The 23,719-nt window shown below is 41.1% G+C and overlaps 1 protein-coding gene across 1 annotated transcript in view; it reads right to left on the bottom strand.

Annotated features, from left to right (window-relative positions):
- Positions 1-23,132, bottom strand: part of kcnh7 (potassium channel, voltage gated eag related subfamily H, member 7) — an 84,793-nt gene extending 61,661 nt beyond the window's left edge. The window contains exons 1-2 of the mRNA XM_056267122.1: positions 22,656-23,132; positions 20,956-21,186 (exon numbers count right to left, since the gene is read on the bottom strand). Of these exons, the coding sequence (XP_056123097.1) occupies positions 20,956-21,186; positions 22,656-22,731 (307 nt within the window). The 5' untranslated portion in view covers positions 22,732-23,132. The remainder of the gene's footprint in view (positions 1-20,955; positions 21,187-22,655) is intronic.
- Between the last annotated feature and the right edge of the window lie 587 nt (positions 23,133-23,719).

Raw genomic sequence — 23,719 nt, 5'->3', positions numbered from 1 at the left:
AACGCTGCTCGACCTGCTCCATATGAGACCGCTTCAGCACTCGATTCACGGCCGAGTCCCGAGGTGGGCGTGGCACGCTCCGTGTGACAATCACCCCAGCCTGCCGCCAAACCCTCAGCCCGTGGTCAGACCCTTCGTTTCTCCGGGCCGGAGTGCCCCTAGAACAAGTGTCCAGGCATGCTGTGGTCACCACAGATGGCTCCAACACTGGCTGGGGGGCCACGTACAACGGGCATGCAGTACCGGGGATCTGGACGGACCCCCAAATGCATTGGCACATCAATTGCCTCGAGTTGTTTTCAGTACACTGTAGCGTTTATACGCCCGTATAAATATAACTAATTATTATTCATAACGGATTATGATCAATAATTAATAATTTAATTATTTTCAGAATTTACTGTAGCAGAATCAATAGTATGATCATTTTATCAGTTCATCCAATGAATGGAAAGCATAAACAATTATTAATTCTAGGAAATATAATAACTTCCTGGCCAAGAAAGACTAATTCCCAGCTAACAGCTAAATTAAGAAATAATTCAAGGGTAGGGTTGGGTACCGAAACGCGGTGCCAATAGGGAACCGGTTCTGACGTAAACGGTAGTAACCAGACCGAATAAGAACGAAAATTTCGGTGCCTGATTTCGGTGCCTGAGTCTCTGTGGCATAAGGCGCACACACGCAAAGTCTCTCGCTCTCTCCCTCTCTCTCTCCGCCGTGCACGCACTATACGGTTTATTGGAGCACTGTCTGTTCTGTCTCACATGCGCGCTTTTGCTCGCTCGCTCAAGCGTTCCGGGAGATTTTAACTAATTTGCGGGCATCAGGGAGCCGTTATCAATATGCGGGAGACTCCCGGAACGTCTGCTGATAGCGAGGGGATTATTGAAGATGCCGAAGACAAAACGCTCCAAGGTTTGGCTGCATTTCACGTGTAAAATTACGCGTCAGAACGATTGTCTGAAGCCCATATAGAATCACGATTCACTCCAATCCATTGGCTGATGGCGCGGCAGCCGCCTTGACGCTCACGTCATCGTATTATATTAGCGCGCGCATCATCTGCTCCTCAGATTTCTCTGCCGAAAAAGGAAGCTTGTCGGCAGCGCGAGGAGTTTGGCAGTGAACGCAGCGTCTCGTTCCCTATTCAGAGAACATGGGTTACACCTGTAACCAGAGACGTTCTCTTTCATAAGTTTACTCAAAGCTGCGTAGCTAAGACGCAGTGGGAACGAAATACCAAACTTGCCAAGCTAAGCGCTGCGTAACTAGTACAATGATCAGATAATTTACATGACTGGTTCAAGCAGACAAAACATGGGAACCTGTAGCCATGTCGATATTAGATTACCCAGGTAGTAATCTCTGTTAATCTCCAGTATTATTACATTGTTTGATACAATATTGTTTTATTTGATATTATGTAATGTGAATTTTTATTTTATATTGGTTTATTTATTATTACCATATGTTACTTGTATTTATATTGTTTAAAGATATAAGTTAATATTGTGTCCAGTTTGGCCCTGTAAATAAAGGGGTATTATTTTTTGACAAAGTGTGTGCGGTTTCGTTTTCTTAAGTACCGTTGCAAGAACCGTTTAAGCACCAGAACCGTTTAAAAAATACTGAGTAGGTACTGGTATCGGATAAAACCCAACCGATACCCAACCCTATTCAAGGGTAAAAGCATAAGTAGCTTAGATCGCAGTTTAAGACAATAAATTCGTAAGCACATAACACAAGTAATACTTCTCTTTTCAAATACAAACAATACTTTATTGATTATAAGCCTATGACTAACACATAAAACTAATTTCTAACACACACACACACACACACACACACATTCATACGAGTTGCAGAAAGAAAGAGAGTGAGGAAGAATGAGTTTTAGGAGTCAGATGGTGAGATCCCAATGTTTCTATATGCACTTAAAAGACATGACCTGAACGAACCATCAATCATCGATTTAACCCTTCTATCGTTTCTTAGGCAGGTTATTAAATTGTATAGTAATGCACCAGTTCAGTTAAGAGTCTGAAGGCTACTTGCTTGTCTTCGGTTTGCTTTGGGGATTCTCTTTTGTCGGTGTAAAGGGGTTTCCCGGGTCCGTTGCTTGGCTGGCGGTCTCCTCGTGCCTGCTAGATCTTGGGCAGCCAATCACGTGGTGTGTTGGTGGATGGATGAAAGTCTTTGAAGTTGGAAGCGCGTTGCAGTCGAAACGTTTAAACAAAACTTTGCAGCAAAACTTAACTTAGAACCGAGACTTTTCACGAAAAGAAAACAAAGGAAAAGAAAGGAAGGTGAGACGAGTTAGATGGCTTGAATAAATCTGTTCTAAACCCTGATCTTGATTTGGGTCATTTGTCTCTATGCGTCTACATGGCTACCATAACCATCGTCGGCTCCACCCTGCTTGTTGTTCTGCCGAGACCTTTTCCGAGGGAGAGAGCGATGGAGAGAGAGAACAAGAGCACAAGAGAGGGCAAGAGGGCGATTCTGTGTTCGGGTCTAAGATTTTAAACTCAAAGTTTGTCCAACCTCCCGGATGGATTCTGGCCAATTAGACACTGGCTTAAATTAGGAGGTGGCCCTATATTCTTCTTATCGTAAATCATGGGTTATCTGTGATCTCTTTGTTCTCCAGCACTAGCAGAGAGAACAAGAGGCCACAGTTTAGACATTATTACTATTATAAAAATACAAAACATTTTACACAGATTTCAATCGAGCCATCTTTTGAATTAAAAACATACAATCCTGCTGACAGGAAGCACGACACACTTTCATTCACACCTCTAATATTTATAACAATTATGAATTGTTATGGCATCTAAGCATATTAGACATACACATATAACATAGAATTATGTAGTTGCATGATGTTTGATTATAAGTCCATCGAGAATTGTTCTGGGATGAGTTTATGGATTTTGATATGTAAAGTGTGTTAGTGTGGGGTTTAGAGTTTAGAGTTTATGGGGTTTAAGCCATTCCAGTCTGAGGTCAGGGATAGTTCATGCTGAAGGCTGTTTTGTTCATCTCTCATGGGACCTCTGGTCCTTAAGAAAGGCGTAGTCTGTTAGTCGCAGGGGTCAGGTGACTTCTTGTTAGGGGCTCTTGTTTCACCATTTCTGAACAGATCTGTCTTGCCAAATTATAAGACATTGACAACGTTCTTCCTTTAGTTAAACAATAAAAAGTCTTTTTTGGTTGCAGAGCCTGGGGGTGATTTGAATCTGGAATGTGAAGCCTCTTTTGTGTGATTATGTATGAACAATCACCTAAAAGCTTCAATTGTGTTTGGTTCATTCTCGTAGTCGCTACAACACCTTGCTTTGAGGCGCCTCAAAACGCCGCTGCTCGGCAAGCATGTACTGGTCCGTACCGACAACCCTGTGACAGTTGCGTACATCAACCATCAAGGTGATCTACACTCCCGTCGTATGTCGCAACTCGCCCGCCACCTCCTCCTATGGAGTAAGAAGCATCTGAGGTCGCTTCGTGCCACTTATATTCCCGACCTGCTCAATCGTGCCGCTGACGGGCTCTCACGACAGCCTGTGGCCCAGGGAGAGTGGAGACTTCATCCCCAGGCGGTCCAGCTGATCTGGGACCACTTCGGGGCCGCACAGATAGATCTGTTTGCCTCTCTCTGTTTGCACCCTCTACGAGGCACTCTTACGCCCTGAAGTGGAACCTGTTTGTTGAGGGGTGTTCTTCTCTCCGAAGACCCCCGAAGGTGTTCGATCGGCTAAGTGCTTTCTTTCCTGCAATATGGGTTGGAGCGAGGGCTGTCTCCCTCCACCCTCAAAGTGTATTGCCGCACATCACGATGCAGTGGATGGGAGATCCGTGGGAAAGCACGACCTCGTCAGGTTCCTGAGGGGAGCGAGGAGACTGAATCCACCTCTACACCCTCTTGGGACTTATCTCTGGTGCTGACCGCACTGCAGAGACCTCCCTTTGAGCCACTGCAGGCAGCTGAGTTAAAAGTCCTGTCTTTAAAAACAGTTCTCCTGCTTGCTTTGGCCTCCATCAAGAGGGTAGGGGACCTGCAAGCATTTTCGGTCGACGAATCGTGCCTGGAATTCGGGCTGGCTAACTCTCACGTTATCCTGAGACCCCGGCCTGGATATGTGCCCAAGGTTCCTACCACTCCCTTTCGGGACCAGGTGGTGAACCTGCAAGTGCTGCCGCCGGAGGAGGCAGACCCAGCCATGACTTTTCTCTGTCCTGTCCGCGCTTTGCACCTGTACGTGGACAGAACGCAAATCCTCAGGACCTCAGACCAGCTCTTCGTCTGTTACGGAGGCCAGCAGAAGGGAAAGGCTGTCTCCAAGCAGAGGTTGGCCCACTGGATAGTGGATGCCATCATCTTGGCGTATGAGTCCCAAGATGCACCTTATCCCCCGGGACTGCGAGCTCACTCCACTCGGAGTGTAGCCGCTTCCTGGGTGTTGGCACAGGGTGCCTCGTTTGTAGAGCTTCGGGCTGGGCGACACCTAATGGCGACACCTAATGCAGAGTTCATACTACACAACTTTAAACGTCGGCAGATCGCTGTGCTGTTCAGACTACATGACTTGCTCTGGAGTCTTGAAGTTCACACTACGTGACACTACGTGAATAATCTGCAACAGGGGGTTACACACTACACAAGCTGACAACAACTCGGTCACCCAACGACACTATCCGGTCCCCAAACCACGTTTTGTCACGAAAACACACGCGAGAAGTGGAATGGAAAATGACGCGAAACAGGAGTTGTCTATTTGAAAATGGACACCGGGACAAAATTGGCAAAATTGCAAGTTGTTTGCGCAATGATCTCTTCAGAACCCCCCCCCCCAAAAGAATATGGGTGAAAGGATGGATAAGCACACGCCGGCAGCAGGGATTGCTCGACCTGTCGGCGAGCTCGTTAACTTGCAAATCGGGCTTAAAATCCTGTAGTGTGAACTTGGCATTACACGTTCGCTAGATTCTATAGCCTACGCGTCGAGCCGGTTGCTTCCCGTGTGCTCTCTTCACATAGAAGCCAGTTAACACCATAAGCCCCGCTCGAAGTGTCGGCTTGCTGCGCCATTCCCCTCCTATGGACTGGATACGTGGATACGGAAGCATCCACTTCCGTATTTATACCCACACCGCGGGGCGGAGTGTGAGATGCAAATCTCGCACGCCAATGTGCATTGGCTCGTTTTAACAGTACTCGAAGATGACAGGCTCCCTAAGCGTGATCCCATTCAGTCTAACGTCGACTACGTCTCCGTTCCCTCATTCAGGGAACAGGGGTTGCATACGCAACCGAGACGTTCTGTATATACACACACACACACACAAACAAACTTACACATGTTTGTGCAATGTGGACTTACAGAGGTATTTTAAATCGATCCATTACCATGACCTCCATAAATAAAGAATGAATCTGTTGACCCAATGACGTCTTAAAGGAAATGTGATCTAATGCTTGTCTTGAGTGTATAAAGCAGGAGAAACCACTGTAAAACTAGAAAGATAAACTGAGAGAGGTTAACAGGGCACATGAAGCTCTCAGCATTAATTAGTAACTACTAAAGAGTTCAGATATGCTATTGTCCATTGCTATAAAAAGAGCAGACCTGAAGTTATCTGAATGGGAGATTTATTGAAGATTGATATAACATTACAGTGTAATTTTTTGAATCTGCTCCCTGTGGTAACATTTAAATTAACTGGTTTAAGTCAAAGTCAAAAATGTAATTTAATCAACCTGACAAATTAGGTTGAAATTATGGGTTAAATCAAGTCAAAATGGTAAATGCTTCCATTTGTTTCTTTATCATCAAGATCTTTTTTACTGTGTTTTAAACGCTACACTCTTCTTGAATAATACCAGTATATTTAGATGTTACCACAAAATGTGCACTTTTGGGCATCAGCATCTGCAAATGGTTGCTAAACAGTTTTATCATGTAATCTAGACACACACTGGGTCTCATTTACTAATCGTGCATATGCACAAATTTGATATGGCTGAGTATGAATATTTTCACAAACAAATCATGATTTATCAGAAACTTTTGTACTAAAATGATTCGTACACCTGCAAAGTTGGATCTGAACATTTCTATCAGTTTCCAAGTCCAACTTCAAGTGTTTAGTTTGTTTGTTTTTTGGAAGTAAGTAGGACATTTTGACATTGGACATCTAGGCTGAACGATCTGCTATTGATGGTGATCACACTGAGAGTCACACTGTTGAATAGCCAGATAATAAATGTTGTATTGTAACACAAACATTTCTCAAAGGAAATTATTTTGTCTTTGATGAAATAATTACTGCCATGTGGAACCAGCAGTCTTATTGTAGTACAATTTTAGCAACCTTTTTATAGGTTTGATCATACTGCTCGTTTTCAAACTCAAACAAGTTTCTGCGAGCAGTAGCTGCATCGATTGGGTGACCATCACAGCATGAAAGCAAAAGTAAATCAGCTCAGGTACTGCTCATGTTCATTGCAATCTTCATTTCCCAAACATAAATTGCATTTAGTGTCCTGAGGTGAAATGGAAGCTTTAGCGTTAAGTTCTGCCAGGAAGACTCAATTGCTACGTCACTTATTACCTTCTCAGCTATCCAATCGTGTCTAATACTTGCGGTATAAAAGACCAGTATTTACACGTTTGAGTTCGCAGATGCTGACGCTTTCATTCACCTCCATCCTCCCCACCACCACCAGGATGGTCCCTTCCTATACCTCACAGGGGATCGGCTGCGCCCCTGCCTTCGTCTTCAGGCAGGAAATGCAGAGTCCGGACCCTCGGATTGCGAGCTATGGACGGGGCCTACGCCAAAGAACTTTATTGCTTGCTGGGCTATCAATAGATGTATTTATTGTTACAGTATTTATTCTCCTGAGTCTTTCTGGTAGAACTGTGTAATGTGTAGGGGAAGAGTTACAGAATTTTGCAGCTCTTCTATGTTGGTTATCCCCTCAAGTTACTGGAGACACATGATGTTTTATTAACAAAGTTCGGGAGGAGCACGTTCAGATAATTAAACCTAATTAAACACACGTGGAGCACATTCAGATAATCAAACCTAATTAGACACGAGTGGTGCTTAATCAACGAGTTAAGCGCTGTGTATACAGCAAACTTACCTCCGTTCATTGACAGTTTAACAGCATCCCTCCGCCACCCCATCTCCTCACTTATAGTCCTAATACTCTTACAACAACGGGGGGAGTACTCTGGGTTCGGGCAAAATTCCGAGCTCGGAGCCCTCCCCCCGGACAGCACGCCAAATACGCATAATCTTTACTCTGTTTAATTGATGTAAGTGTGAACTCGTGAAAGGCCAGTTTCACTGTCGGTGTGTTAAATTCAGCTGTTACTAAAGATGTTAAGCATGTGCCCCATGGGAGATCTATGACCAAAACCATGCATTTACAGTCGCACTACTAAATGTGATTGATGAAAAAGTATCTGAACTCCAAGCAGGAACTCTAAGAAATAATGTCTGACAGATTATATGGATCATTTTATTCCCAAAACAATATTCCCTTGCCCTTTCTTCAGGTCATATGCTCCTAATCTGAAAGAGATCATTGTTTTCTATAGAATGCAGGTTACTGAAATGATTTGAAGGAGTGTGTGTGATTGTGTATATGTTAATTTTCTTCTTTATATGAACATATAGAATATATCGAGCTCAGTTCTTGTTTCAAGATGATGGAAATTTCATTAGATTCAATTTCCACTATCAATAATTAAACCTACAGAGCCGGTGGAGACTTCTTTAAACAGAGTAATCCATATGCACCTACACACCAGCACACACACAAGCATTCACATTTACCTGTCATGTGTTTTCAAATCAATACGGTAAAGAGCATTAATTCATTCCATTAGGTCTATCTCTTCTGGGTTTTTTTTGGAACAGGTGACATTTTTCCCAATAGACGCTTTCCTGAGCGATCCATTCATAATGTTCACCATTACCGTGGACATACAGTACGTGCCGATGTGGATGTTTGCGTTTATGTGAATAGGTATACATTACATTTATGAGTATCTCCTGAATGTATAAGGTGAGGAAACTGTCTGGCTGAATTATTCATTGTCGTCTCAATTTCCCAGCGCAGCCATCCAATGCGTGCACGCACACACACACACACACACACACACACACACACAGGTTCAAACACTGTGACTGATGGCTCTTTGAGGAGCGTGTAAAAGGTTGGTTATTACTGTGCTTACAGGAGAGAAGAAAACACTGTTACACATTCACACATCGTATGGTCAACATGTCAGATAGCCCCTACTGAGCTGCTTCTGCCTACTTTTTCCAAAAATGATGAGGGTTCAAACCTTGAAAACTCTTTGTAAGTTGTTTTGCTTGTTTGTTTGTGTAAGACATGGTGAGAAAATGGAGGCTTTAATTCATTTTTAAGTTTATCTAGAGTGAAATTCAAGGACTAATTCAACCCAACTAATTCAAGATGTATAGAATGAATTTTCATTTCTTGAAAACAAACATTTTATTGCTTTTTTATTGCTTTAAATAATTAAAATATCATGAACCTGTGAATCAATTCCAATGATTAATTCATGCTTAGAAACGTTCATTGTAGCAACTATCGACCAGGGCTTTTTTGGAACTAAACTGAAAAAAAAAAATCTTAACCTAAAAATGTGGTAACATCTGAATTAATTATATTATTTAACATCACTGAATCAATGTTAATACATTGGTTACACTAAACTCAAGGGTTAGATCAGGTAGAAACAGATCTTTAATCTTACAATTTACAAACTTTTTACAGTGTAAAAAAAGCAACATGCACTTTAGCCAGCTCTATGATGGTCAGTGGGCATGTTGTCTGAGGGTGAGACAAATTAATGTGGCATGTTGTCTTGTAGGACTATGTCACGGGTGGTTGCAGGAAGGCAGACGAAGATGAAGAATAAAGTTTCAATACGAAGTTTAATAATGATGATAAAAAATTATAATCAGACAGGAAGGGCAACACACACTAAATGCAACATAGACCGAACAGAGAATGAATGTAAGGGATCAACTTATATAGCAAACACAAACAAGGATAATTAATAGAACACAGCTCAAACCAATGAACACAAATGAGGAGTGGAAAAACTGAACAAAGGAACACATGATGAGAATGAAAACAAACTAAAAGTCCATGATGATGACACTAACAGAACATAATGGTAACAGACTAAAGATGAGGCCTGTCATGTTAACAATATCCCCATCTGACTGTGGAGCTCATGGGTTCAGTATCAGAATGACTATCTGTATATCTTTACAGAGCTCTAACACTCATCTGTTCAGTGCTTCTCTAAATCTACTCATGGTAATGAGACAAGGTTTGTAGTCTGCCAGAAAGTATGTGTTGATTGGGATAAAACGAATCAGTGTTTCCACAAACAAACTTTTAATATTCTTGTTCTTTTTGCAGAGTGCTAAAAGCATTCATAATCTGACAAACCATGTTTCATTCTTGGTAATAATACTAATAATTATAATGATTGACTAGTGCTGATGGGGTTTGTTCTTGCTATATTGCTATAGGTTAACAGTACAGCAGTGCAGTCTGTGTCTCTGTTCCCCTGAGCAGAGACTCCAAACATCATACCAAAAGCACAAGAGCTATAAATACCTCTGTCTGTGTGTGTGTGTGTGTGTGTGTGTGTGTCCTCCTCTCTCTTCTGTCTGTGCCAAAGTGAAACAGTAACTTTTAATCTGCTCATAATAGAAAGAGGATCTGTATCGACAGATTTCATTTTCATAGAATTAAGATACAAGATACAGAGGCACACATGCGAATAATTCCAATTTCATTAAGAAGTAAATCCAGATGATTATGTCTCCTAGAGGAACTGAATTTGGAAAAAAGTGAATAATTGAGCCAGATGTTGGAACAGAATTTAAATGTTTGAACAGATCTTCATTATTTGCCATTCATCACCTCATTTCTAAACTAGTAGCATTTATACAGCCTGTTTATACAGACATGGTTTTGTTCAGTCTTTAAAATGACTGGTACATGGAGCTGTGTGCTGATTGGTGGAGCTGTGTGTTAATAAACACAGCTCATTAATCATATAGAGCGGCCTGCAGGGCAACATGACAGCATATGTTCATTAGTGAGCACAGCGCAAAGAATAAAACACAGAGAGTCATGGGTCACTCTTTTCCAAACATTTCCTAATCTGACAATATACAGTCATGAGAAAAGGCCATTTATTAACCCACAAACAAAAACCTTAAAAAATTATACTTGGTCACAATTCATAACTTTAATAAGACAAGAACAAAAATTCTCGCGTTTATGGTTTCGTTCAGTGTGTTTTGATTTAGTTCTGTTCTGTCTTCCTGTCATGATTTAATCTGGTTTCCTAGTTTGTTCCATCAGCTACTGATTCTGTTTACCTGTTCTGTTAATTATCTCATTAGTTCTTCTTGTTATTTATGCTTGCTTTCCGCACAGGAGGAACCTTTTCACAGTCCCTAGATGGTGGAAATACCTGCTTTTTGGCGTGTTTGCACCACAGGAACTGGGAACGATTTTAGTTCTAGGAACGCCTTGTGGGGGAACTAAATTAGCTCCTACTTCAGAGTAGGGTCTAACCCAGCACAATAGGAACAACCAGTGATGTAAGTGTGCGCTGATTGGCCAAACACACGCAAAACACCAGAACCCACCATTTTTTAAAAAGCCGTGTACACACACAGATTATAGCCAATATATTTACTCCACAAACTAACTCTACGAACATGGAAAACCATAATAGATAGACCTCTCAAACTTTACGATAAGGAGAAAATTCAACGCGACTGAGGGGACAAAGCGAAACATGATTATGTATTTACGTGCCAGCCTGTAATGAGGATGGAATGAGAGAACGTCCCCGGAGCCTGAGCCACTGTCTCTGACCAGGGCGTGCGCAGGCAACACTGTGTGTCACACATACCTCGTTTCCACCAAAAAAAGAACTGGTTCGGAACTGGTGCTGGTTCAAAGTTGGTTCAACTTGCGAAACTTCTCAGAACCTGTTTATTTTTCCACTGACTAGAGAGCCCAGCGAACGACGTCGTTACGTCACTGTGTATGTCGCCATACGTCTCAGCTTTCCCATTCCCGTCGTGTTGTTGTTCACAGTAACCCGCCCCCAGCCCCCGACGTAAGCATGACGTGGTAAAACAACGGTTCTAGTCCAGCAAAGAGTTGGTGCCGCTTTGGAACCAATTTTCCTGGCCGAGAACCGGTTCTTTGGCTGTCGAAACACAAAGAACTGGTTCGCGAGTATGCACCGGCTCCGAACCGGCTCTCAAAATGCTTTGGTGGAAAAGGGGCAACTGTGTGCCGCTTGTGGAGTTTGAGGGCATGGGGGGAAGGCCCGCCCACAACCCTGTCGCTGTGGATGAGTATAGCCTGGCATCTGGAAAGTGTTTGGAACTTTTTGAGGAGGTAATTCCCCTGTCTCTCAATCCCTGCTGGTCCCACCGAGCCTATAGAGTTTCCTTTTCCCCGGCTGATCCCGCCCAGCCTAGAGTTTCCTATGTTTCCTGAGTGCCCGCCCAGCCTCCCTCTCCCAACTCCTCTTCCCAAATCACTCAGCTCCTAAGCCCCGCCTCCGCTGGTTCCTTTCAGCCCCTCTGCATATCCTCCAACACATCTCAGTAAGGATCTGCCTTGGATCTTCAGGATACCAGCTCTGCCTAGTCCAGATAATCCCCTGGCTCCGCCTCCAGCCTCTGAACCCATCGCTCCACCTCAGCCTGTGGACCTATCGGCTTTGGCTTGGCTCCTCCCTCCTTCGGCTGCACCAGAAACCATTGTCCCTGCTTCTCCACCCGGCTCCCTCGTCCCTTCGGCGCCACCTTGGTCAGACATCGTCCTGCCTGAGCCTTCAGCTCCATCCGGCTCCGTCTTCCCTCCAGCTCAGCCTTGGTCCTTGGGCCCACTGGCTCCGCCCTCAAGCTTCTGGCTTCCTGGCTCCACCTCGGACGTTCGCTGCGGCGCCTCCGCCTCGGTCTCCAGAGCCATCGATGTCACGTGGGCTTTTTCGGCTAGTCAGCTCCACCTGGGTCTCCACCTCCAGCGGCTCCATCTCCATCCATTGTCCCCCTGGTGTTGACAGCCAAATCTCCACCATGGCTCTTCCCTTCCTTTAACTCCACCATGGGGCATCGGCCTGGCTGGACTCTGGGTTCCAATCTGGATCCTCCTGCGCCTGGCTCCTCCCACCCTCCACTCCCCCGTAGACTATTCTGCCTACCCCAGACTGTTGTCATTACTCTCCTGTTCCACGTCCTCCTTCGTGCGCTGAATACTACCAAGCATGATAATTATTGGTAAGACAAGACTTGTAAGATAAGCCCTTTAAAATGTCTAACAGTGCAGCTAACCACATGGCAGCAATTCAATGCATTTAGACATGTAGACATGCTCAAGAAAGCTGATTTAAAGGGCATATTGCAGGGGTTTTTTTTCTTCTTCAAAATTAATATATAACATTGTATGAAAATACTATATGAAAAGTTAATGCAGTATTTCTAATAGTTTTGCAAGACATAAGGGCACACATTTAGTGCCCTGCAGCTTTTTTTTTCAACATCGCGTCATATTACGTCACGAGGGGGAGTCGTTTGCCGGGCTCTGTGTTCGCTTAGTGCAGAGTAGGTTGGTATTCAGTAGCGGTCATGATTCAGTGTGTTTTCGGTGGTTATTGTAATTCAATTTATCATCGTCGTCATGACGGTCATGGATCCGTCAGACATCACTTATTGTACATCTGTTTTTACAAAATGTGCCTTGTCTTAATCTAATTCATGAACATATCCTACATAAACTTGTAATGTTATGCATTTATGTGTTTGTTATTAGTCTGCAGCCGAAACTTAACTTAACCTATTGTGCTTAAGCAATTGAACAAAAACTGAAAATTCCACAGCCCACCTGAGTATTGTTCCTGACCATGTCCATCCCTTTACAGTGTTTCCCCTACCATTGTTTTGGAGGGGCGGCCCGCCCCCCCAAAACGACCCCCCGCCCCCCCCTAAATTGCTGACGAAATCCAGTCATAAAAAAGAAATTTACTGTATAACGCGGAATTTCTGTATCTGTATCTAACGCGGAATTTCATGGAATTTGTCAATCTTTTGAGGAATAAATAGAAAGCAGTTCAGTATACACTTGAAATCAAATCGCGATGTAGACAAGTGTGTGGATATTAAACCACAAAGACAATTTAAATACGAATCCTGCTTGTTCTGTGTGAATGAATGGTGCAGCCGACGCGCAGTTTCACTTAACGTTACCACACACACACACACACTGAAGCACGTGTGACGCTTGCGCTGTTTTTTGGCCTATATGAAGACACAAATGCATAAACATCCTCTCCAGGCTCTAGATCCACTCCGAAAGTCACTTCGTGATCATTTAACCGCTTCATTTGAGAAAAACTATCATTATGACATAAACACACAAACTCAAAAGGTCTTCACGGCAACCCGTCAAAATAAAAGTTCGGTTTAACTTGACAGAAATATATTACCGTTGTACAGTAGAATTTAGATATGTCCCAATGTAATAATACTAACACTAATCCAAATAAATTATCATCAAAACTGAATTTAAGGAATAATCCATGTTTTAATTTTAACAGTAAAGCTCATTGTGCAACACGTTATTTGACAAAAAGTTTATTTAATTTCATATGATTAAAATTGATGATAAATGATAAAATTTGTGTTTTATGTCTTCATTTTATTACCAGAAAAACACAACACAGAATTAGTGTGATTTTTTTTTCATATTTCTTTTTAAATGTTGTATACGTTTAATGATTCATAATACACTATTTCAATTAATTAGACATGCTTTTTGATTGCTAAAAAAATTACACCACGTATCCGTAACACGCCCGCTCCGCAACACTAGCATCCCCCCCCCCCCTGAAAAAAAATCCTAGGGGAAACACTGCTTTATAACCACACGGTACCCACGGTTCTGATGGCTACTTCCTGCAGGATAATGCACCATGTCACAAAGCTCAAATCATCTCAAACTGGTTTCTGGAACATGACAATGAGTTCACTATACTCATATGGCCTCCACAGTCCCCAGATCTCAACCCAATAGAGTTCCTTTGGGTTGTGGTGGAACAGAAGATTTGTATCATGGATGTGTGCCCGACAAATCTGCAGCAACTGCATGATGCTATCATGTCATATTGGACCAAAATCTCTGAGGAATGTTTCCAGCACCTTGTTAAATCAATGTCACAAAGAATGTAGGCAGTTCTGAAGGCAAGTACTAGTAAGGTGTATAAATGAGTGTATTTGCTATTGCTAACACATTCTCAATTTATTTGTTTTTAAAAGACTAATTGACTTATTCAAGAACAGCTTATAAAGGACTTGAGTTGAAACCACAATTTGTTAAATGTTACATACAGAACAAAAAGAGCACCCTGAAGAGAGGATTGTGTATAATGTAGTCCAGATAATCCCCTGGCTCCGCCTCCAGCCTCTGAACCCATCGCTCCACCTCAGCCTGTGGACCTATCGGCTTTGGCTTGGCTCCTCCCTCCTTCGGCTGCACCAGAAACCATTGTCCCTGCTTCTCCACCCGGCTCCCTCGTCCCTTCGGCGCCACCTTGGTCAGACATCGTCCTGCCTGAGCCTTCAGCTCCATCCGGCTCCGTCTTCCCTCCAGCTCAGCCTTGGTCCTTGGGCCCACTGGCTCCGCCCTCAAGCTTCTGGCTTCCTGGCTCCACCTCGGACGTTCGCTGCGGCGCCTCCGCCTCGGTCTCCAGAGCCATCGATGTCACGTGGGCTTTTTCGGCTAGTCAGCTCCACCTGGGTCTCCACCTCCAGCGGCTCCATCTCCATCCATTGTCCCCCTGGTGTTGACAGCCAAATCTCCACCATGGCTCTTCCCTTCCTTTAACTCCACCATGGGGCATCGGCCTGGCTGGACTCTGGGTTCCAATCTGGATCCTCCTGCGCCTGGCTCCTCCCACCCTCCACTCCCCCGTAGACTATTCTGCCTACCCCAGACTGTTGTCATTACTCTCCTGTTCCACGTCCTCCTTCGTGCGCTGAATACTACCAAGCATGATAATTATTGGTAGATTGTGTATAATGTATTTGCAACATGAAAATGTACAAAAGCTGAATGCAAAAATGCTGCAAGAAATGGGTTTAGCTGAATTGTATTATTTATTTTATTCTTGTTGAATGAAATCCTTTGCAGCAGGGAATTTGCCAAGACAGCAGTGTAGGATAATAGTACCAAAGCTTAGACAGGAAGTCTCAGAAGAATTATGCAGGGCTATCACATTCTACTGCAATATAAATGCTAAATAAGGCATGACCCATTCTCATGAGCACCTAACTGTGTGTGTGTGTGTGTGTGTGTGTGTGTAATGGAATAAGTGGGGTGGGATCATCTAATATGACCACACACTCAATGGTTATTCCGTTTTTTTTAGCAGCAACTTACAGGTTCAGCAAAGAACCCCTTTCTAATAAAAAAAAACTGTGTTACTGTATATATATAGGGCTCAATATGCACAATGGCATAAAGTATTCAAAGTTATATTTTCCAAGACCATTTGTACAATATTTTGTGCAAAATTCAAATTCAATAATTTCTTACTTCAGTATTATAATTTAATTTATATATTAAACTGAATGAGTGATAATTAGCTAGATTTAAACTGAAATATGCTAGCTGATATTTTTTATGTGATCATGCAATAAGAGCAGCAAAATGATTTTTTAAATGTAATTTGTCTTAAATTTATTTTCACTCACAATTTGACATTCAAAACTTAATTTTCATGAATACTGTGTGATGAATATAGCAAATGTAACAAGTTTAGCAGGCTTTATCCATCCATAAACTGTCTTATTCAAATAGAAATTAAGTGAGATTGTGGGTCTGGTTTTCACTTACAGATTATGTTTAGTTTAAAAGTGAATAATTTTGAATGTTACATGACATCCAGTTTCAAAAAGACACACGTTCCTGGTTTCGGTGGTTAATTAAGCCTTAAAGTCACCATTAAATCAAAATGGACAATTCCTGTTTTTTGTTGTTGTTGTTTGTTTGTTTTTTAATGGAATATTGCAGTATTTATTATAAATTATTTAACTATGCAGTGCACATCATACTTTTTCTTAATTCATGTGCCCTTTCAGATTTAAATCAAAATAACGATTATGAGTAATTATTAACTGATAAGACATTTCTCACTGCGCCATAATGGGACAATCTGTCACTCACATAAGATTGAAGCAATAGCAAACCACAACCATCCAATGATCCAATCAATTCTTGATGGACAAAATGAAGCCCCACCCTAAAAATGTCTTGTTCAAGAAGCTGTTACACATGGATATACATACATATACATTATAATAGAACTTCCGTTAGGATAAGACAAATGCACCAGTCCATATAGATGAAATTCTAAAAACATATAAACAAGTGAAGCTTACAAAGATTTTTAAAAGACATAAGGATACTAAACTCTAATTTTAATCTTTATTTTGTTTTATAAGTAATTGAATAGAAGGATGAAAAAAGAAGAGGCGTTCTACACGCACCTGCTCATCGTTCACAGTTTAATGCATTCACAGTAGAAGCCACTAAAATCACAATAATAAATAAAGAGTAGGTCCAGAACGTGCTGTGTCTCAGCGAGAGGAGAGCAGCCTCATTTACACCTCAGAGAGAGAAGTGAATTTATATGCGGTCTCTAGGGTGGAAACCAGCGTAATGACTTGTCAATTAGTTCTTATAATATCTAAGAGGCATTCAGAACAGAGTTGACAGATTTTGTTGACAATAAAGTGAGGTCTAGAAACAGTAGCTCAAAGTTCCCCCTGGGACATAACTATGAAGAAAAGCCAGGGAGTTTATTATGGAGAAGGGATGTCAGATAAATTGCAGATGCTTTTTATGCTGCTAGCATTATGATTGACAGGATTGTATGAATGAAATGTAGCACTTCAGTTAGAAACTATTAAAAAGACTCTTAAACTGCTACTGAATTTTTAAAGAGTATTAATGATAAATGATGGCTCTAATGCATTATATCCTGTTTGGATAATGCACTATTACAAGTTTGCACAAGCAGATAAAGCCTCCTATTATAGTTCTTTAGAGAATCAACTTTTGAGAGATGGGGAGAATATAAGAAGTGTATAGAATATTGAGAATAAGAAGAATATTGAGTTGAATATATTACTGAATGAGAGAATTCTCAGCGGGTGGACAGGGCGCCTGTTTGTTCTGTTGTAAGGAAGCTTGGTTGTACAAGAGATTCAATATGCTAGATGCTGAAGAAATGATCTTGCCGGGAAAAAAACTTTTTCAGCATTTGCTCTAAAAACAGATTCAGACCTGAAATGTTATAATGTAAAATAATGTATTAATTAATATCATCTCCAGGCACTCATCAATTAATTTTGTCAAATGTAGAGGACATTTGTTTTGTTTTCTCTCTCAAAGGAAAATGCCCTATATATCCTGATGAATACTCTCTCCTTTCTTTTTTTCTTTTCTTTTTTTTAATTGGCTGACTCGACAGTTAAAAAAATTATATATGAATAGAGGAACCAGCTATATTTTATTTTGCAACAATTGTGTTTGCTTGATTTGCCAATAGAGGGTATGTATTGACGTCACTTTGTTTCCGCCGGAACACGCCCCCCTCAGCCAAGTGGCAAAAGAGCTGCTGCATGACTGGATTTAATAGGAGAAACTGTGAAAAAGTGAGTAAAACAAACGATTATCAATTTAAACTAAAGATTGGAATCGATATAGGTGTTCCAATCCTTACAACTTACCAAAGATCCAGTGATCCATGGATATTGACATGCAGCCAGGAATCGTGTTTCCTGACATTTATATGTGCCTGATTTCAACGCCGGGGAAATACATAAAGCAAATTTGCCTGTGAATGCTTTATATAAATACAATATTGGTCTAAATCCAGGTGATCACTCATATCAATGTTATATATATTATCATATTGTCCAGCCCTAAAACTTGTGTAGTTTTTTGTCAGTGTTTATTTACAAACATCCAATTATGCAGAATATACGATGATAAATATTGAATTGATCAGTTGTCAATACAATATTGTAGTGTTGGGACTCGTAATGAAAAGAAATAAACAAGGAGAGAGGACGAGTAGTTTACAACAGTTCCTGTTTTAGATGTGTTTTGTGTGTTTTTCGCGGCATTCACGCTGAAAACCAATGCTGCCGGCTCAGTCATTTTGACACTCAGTGGGCGTGACCGCAGTCACTCCGGCCGACGGTGACGTCACACGCATACCCTCTATAACATGCCAAGTAAATTTCTAAGCAGATTATAGCCCCTGTCACACAGAGTCTTTACTGGTAAATTACAATGTGAATAAGGCCTTTTCAAAAAATACTGGTAAATCAGGTCTATGCTATGATGCTATCTGTAAACAAAGCATGAGACTACCTGTATGAACTTGTACAAGATCAGGATGCTCTAACTTAAGAAGACTGCTTTGGACCAATCATAAAGCTCAGATGCAATGTACAGTAATTTCTGCTGCTTTTTAATTGTTTTTCAGTGTAAACATGTGTAAGTTGTATGTCTTTGCCCATTGTGCCGCGTCTCAAGCAAGATCACCACGTTTTTCAAAATGCGTCTTAAAGGGATACTCCACTTTTTTTGGAAATAGGCTCATTTTACAACTCCCCCAGAGTTAAACTGTTGAGTTTTACCGTTTTTGAATCCATTCAGCCGATCTCCGGTTCTGGCGGTACCACTTTTAGCATAGCTTAGCATACATCATTGGAGTGGACAAGACCATTAGCATTTCTAAAAAAAAAATGACCAAAGAGTTTCGATATTTTTCCTATTTAAAACTTGACTCTTCTGTAGTTACATCGTGCACTAAGACCGACGGAAAATGTAAAGTTGCGATTTTCTAGGCTGATATGGCTAGGAACTATACTCTCATTCCTGCGTAATAATCAAGAAACGTCACTGCCGTACCATGAGAGCAGCAGGCGTAATGATATGACGCAGCGCCTGAAAATAGTTCCGTTGTGTTGACGGAAGGTGGCCTATTTTCAGGCGCTGCGTCATCATATTACGCCTGCTGCTCTCATGGTACGGCAGTGACGTTTCTTGATTATTACGCAGGAATGAGAGTATAGTTCGCAAAAAAAACAAAAATAAAACGACTTTATTTCAACTATTCATTTCCTTCTCTGTGGGCCTCGAGTCAGTTCACTAGTGTAACAGCGTACACTTCTGTTGTTGTACGTCACACGCATCACGCACATGACCAGCGTCGGCCAATAGTGAGCCTATGTGTGACGTAGCTCTACGGAATCACACTACGTTAACTGACTAGAGGCCCAAAGAGAAGGAAATGAATAGTTGAAATAAAGTCGTTATTTTTGTTTGTTTTTGCGCACAAAAAGTATTCTCGTCGCTTGATAAACTTAAGATTGAGCCACTGTAGTCACTTGGACTATTTTAATGATGTCTTTAATAACTTTTCGAGGCCGGCAAGTTCAATCCCTGAAGAAGCCTATGGACTAGTATGGAGGAGTGATCCAGCTCTCAGATTTCATCAAAAATATCTTAATTCGTGTTCCGAAGATGAACGAAGGTCTTACGGGGTTGGAACAACATGAGGGTGAGTAAATACTGACAGAATTTTCATTTTTTGGGTGAACTATCCCTTTAACGGTATTTTGGTGCTGATGTATGAATGGTATCTTAACAGTAAAAATGCGTAACAAATTTGCCTGTGTGAACAGCACATTTGTGTATTTAGTAAATACACAATCACAATTTTCTTATAGAAGAAATAAAAAAAATCCTAATAAATAAATGTTTTTAATTTTTTTTAAAAATTAATAAATAAAAAAAAGTGCATATGCTTTTCACTACAAGAGACCGTTCTATATGCGCTGCACAGAATTGCATTGAAGCGCGCGCACACACACATACGTTACTCGCACACACAGAAACATTCAGGAGCACAAAAACTTATCAACGCCGCCCTCCGACTTTTAGCTTTAGACAATAGCTTTGCTACTGAATCGCTAGATTATATTTCTCAGCAACAAGCAGGTTACATCGCTATTTTAAGTAATTAAACTCACAGATTCGTTGTTAATAGAGAGAGAGAGACACTGAAAAGGTGCAGGTACGCATCTCTCATCTCTCTCGATAATTAATTCAAATAAATGCTAGAATTCATTCATCCAAATAAATGTAATCTTACGCACTACTTTATCTCTCGATCTAACCGTAACTGACTAAAATAACCATCAATTGTACCCTTCCAGTCAAATATTGCACTGCAAACATCAATAACAGCTTCAAGTTGTCAATGTTGACAAATGACCATGTTATAAGCAAGATCATCCACGGCTAGCTGTGCATTAAACGATTTGAATGCATTTCCGCAAATGCATCACCGAATGGAATTTCAATTTTTTTTTTTAAACATGTTTCACTTCCTGTCTGTCATTGATCAACACTGTGCTCTAAAGCATTCAAGATTAATGACAGTTTAAATTAGAAATTAAATTTTCAGGTCTACGCTCAAAACGTGATTAAATGGATTATAAATACAGCGTACATATAATTAAGTACCATAAAATCCCCTAGAAATACATAATATTAAATAAAAAGCATAATCAAACTAAAATATAGTACATTCATTTCATAAAAAATAAATTTAAAAAAACTATAATTTTTGACTGACACGCATAGAGCACCAGAGTTAACCGGAGGTTATTTTTTAACCAAAACATTAATGTACAGAGTAACATTTAGTAAACTCAACCCACAGACTTTCTCAAGTTCATTGAACTACTATAAACATGTAAAGCTCACACACTCACCGTCCTTGCGGTGGTAGGTGATCTCCACTTTGCGTTCCTCCGAGCCCAGGAGAGCCTGTGCTACCTGCGCAATAGCATGCCGGTTGGTCAGCTGTCCATGCAGGAAGTCGCAGGTGCACGGCTTCTGCATGACATCCGGCCTGGAAAACCCGGTCATCTCACAGAAGGCATCATTGCAGTAGATGATGGCACAGTTCTGGACGCGTGCATTTGCTATGACAAATCTCTTGTCTGTAGAAATGGGCAGAAAAGAGTTATTTGGATAAAGAAAGCGTGTAAAGGGAGCTGAGGTGAAAGGATATAGAAAACCATTCTTAAAGCTTTTATAAAGGAGCACTTGTGCTTTTGGCAGTGTGTGCTTTTAGAGAAAATGTAGGACTGTAAATTTGAGTAATTAGGCCAAATTCTCTGCCGTTACACTATGGTTATTGACAAACTGCTATTCTGCCATTCAAACTAATGAGGATATTAGCACAAACAACACAATCTATGTTTTAGCATTTGTACACAACTAATATAAACCTACCATCCGTGCAGGATGGAAATAAACCTCACTGCATCAAGAAAACATGAAAGTATGGAACAATTTAAAGGAATATCCAGGGTTCACTATGTTAATCTCAATCAACAGAATTTGTGGCATAATGCTGGTTACATTTTGTATGTCTTTTTGTTTAAAAAAAAAAAAAAAAAAAACTAAAATCGGAATTACAGCGAGCCCCAGTACATTAGAAGTGAATAGGTCTAATTGTTTCAAAAGTATAAACACAATATGCATTGTTGGCATGATTTTAGTGTGAAAACACAATTGTTTATTAACTTTTTACCCTGTAAAATTATGTCTAATTTCCCAATGTATCACCATGGCAATGCAATCCTAAAACCCTGAAATGAGTATAAAGATTATTTAAACAGATTTACAGATCAAATAGTATGAATAACAAGATTAAATAAGTGGTTCACATTTCTTTTCAATTCTCAAAATTTTAAATCAAATCTGGAAATCAACACTGACTGAGATTACCTGAACCCTGAATATTCCTGATTAAGGAACATTTTGCACATATGGTCATGTCACCAAATGTATAGACGCGCACAATACGGTCTCAAGCTAACACCTTACGCCTATTTTTAGTCAAAAGAAAACCTTTATGCTTGCTTGTGTCCTCCATGTTGTCTAACAGAAACGGTCCTTCTATAACAGTTTTGTTTGAGAGAAAACAGCAGAGACAGTAACACATGGAAGAGTAAGAGTTTTGGCAGTGGACAACTCAACTGAGTGCCTGTGGTAGTGCGAGTAAACATTAACACTCAAACACATCACAAACGGAAAATTTTTCAAATGCTGACATGATGTCAGCCGAACACTGAACAACATTAATGGACAGTTTCCTCCCTATAACGTCTAATGGAGAAAGAGTCCAAACACTATCCAAAATCTATTGCGCTGTTAACCACTTAACTAATCAATGTTTACATCAATGAGAAACGGTAACAGTACAGCACTAATAAATCAAAGTATCAATTTCTAAGTTTGGATATCGGAGAAAGGATTAAACAAGTTGTACTGTCAGTGCGTGGAGGTAAATTCTCACTATTTAGAGGTCACACTAACCGCGACCGAATCGCCCCACATGCAGCTTTTATTGTTGCAATGAAGTAAACAAACATTACTGCAACATCTGGAAGGTGACACTCACTTTGACCCTCGAATTTGCGGATAATAATCCCGAGAAATGTGTTCTGTGGCGCGACGTGACCTCGTCGCACAGGCATGATTGAGGGCAGGCTGTGCGCGAGAGCCGCTCGATCGCGCGCCCCTTTGAATCCTTTGAATGAGCTTCACGAGCGCAGCGCGAGGAAACGGGTCTCTTTGGGGATCATTCCGGCGACGTCTTCTCCTTCTTTCCACCGCTAGATTGTCGCTTTCCGTGATTCATTCCCGTTTTGGTCTTCGCCGTTAGTCGTTGTTTAAAACGAAAGACGAGAAAACGAGGCGCTCTGCTTGGAGCAGCATCTCAATCGAACTAAAACCCACCAAATGTGACGAACGGACACAAACTGACAGCAGTGACGTCTCTCCGCGAGGGGCCCTCGCGCGACACTGTGCAAGGAGATGCGCGAGGAAACGGTCTCTGTGTTGCGCGAGAGAAGCCCTGGAGGAGGGCACAGTTCACACGGATCGCTATCCGCAAACGTCAAACAACACGTAGGATTTCCATGACAGTGACCTTAAGAGCGGCTGCGAGTAAATTAGACAGGTCAATTACAGTGTGATTTAGATCTATCAATTAAAAAACGTTTATGCATAAAATACGATGGCAAAATTTTAACGTATCAAACGATAGTAGGCTAATAGTAAAATGGTTTCGGCCCTTCAGTGCTTATTCGCATGTGTGGTAAATTTGGGACTGTCCGTGGTGCTGGAAATAGGCCTACTCCTGTTGGTATCAATCTCGACAGCGTTCTTCCTATAAACAGTTTAAAATAAACTTACAAAAAGAGGATTTCACATTAGGCTAATTTAGGCAACATTAATGTGTTTTATGAAATAACATACAGCCTTCATAATAATAGCAAAGATTGGCCAAATTAACTTTCAATAAAAGACTAATTAGGAAGCAAAAAAAAAGTCGGGTGAAGTATAAGAAAGAAGGGAAATTTGAAGGGAAAAATCAAACGTTTCTTTGTTTAAAAAGCAAATTTGGACAACTGATATGTACACAGTATCGCCTTAAGCTACTTCTTTATTAGCCTACTGGAA

Source organism: Rhinichthys klamathensis, unplaced genomic scaffold (genome assembly GCF_029890125.1).
Source record: "Rhinichthys klamathensis goyatoka isolate OS25496 unplaced genomic scaffold, OSU_Roscu_1.1 h1tg000254l_1, whole genome shotgun sequence".
Taxonomy (NCBI): Eukaryota; Metazoa; Chordata; class Actinopteri; order Cypriniformes; family Leuciscidae; genus Rhinichthys; species Rhinichthys klamathensis.
Note: the sequence above shows the minus strand (reverse complement) of the source record. Positions and strands in the feature narration are given on the sequence as shown.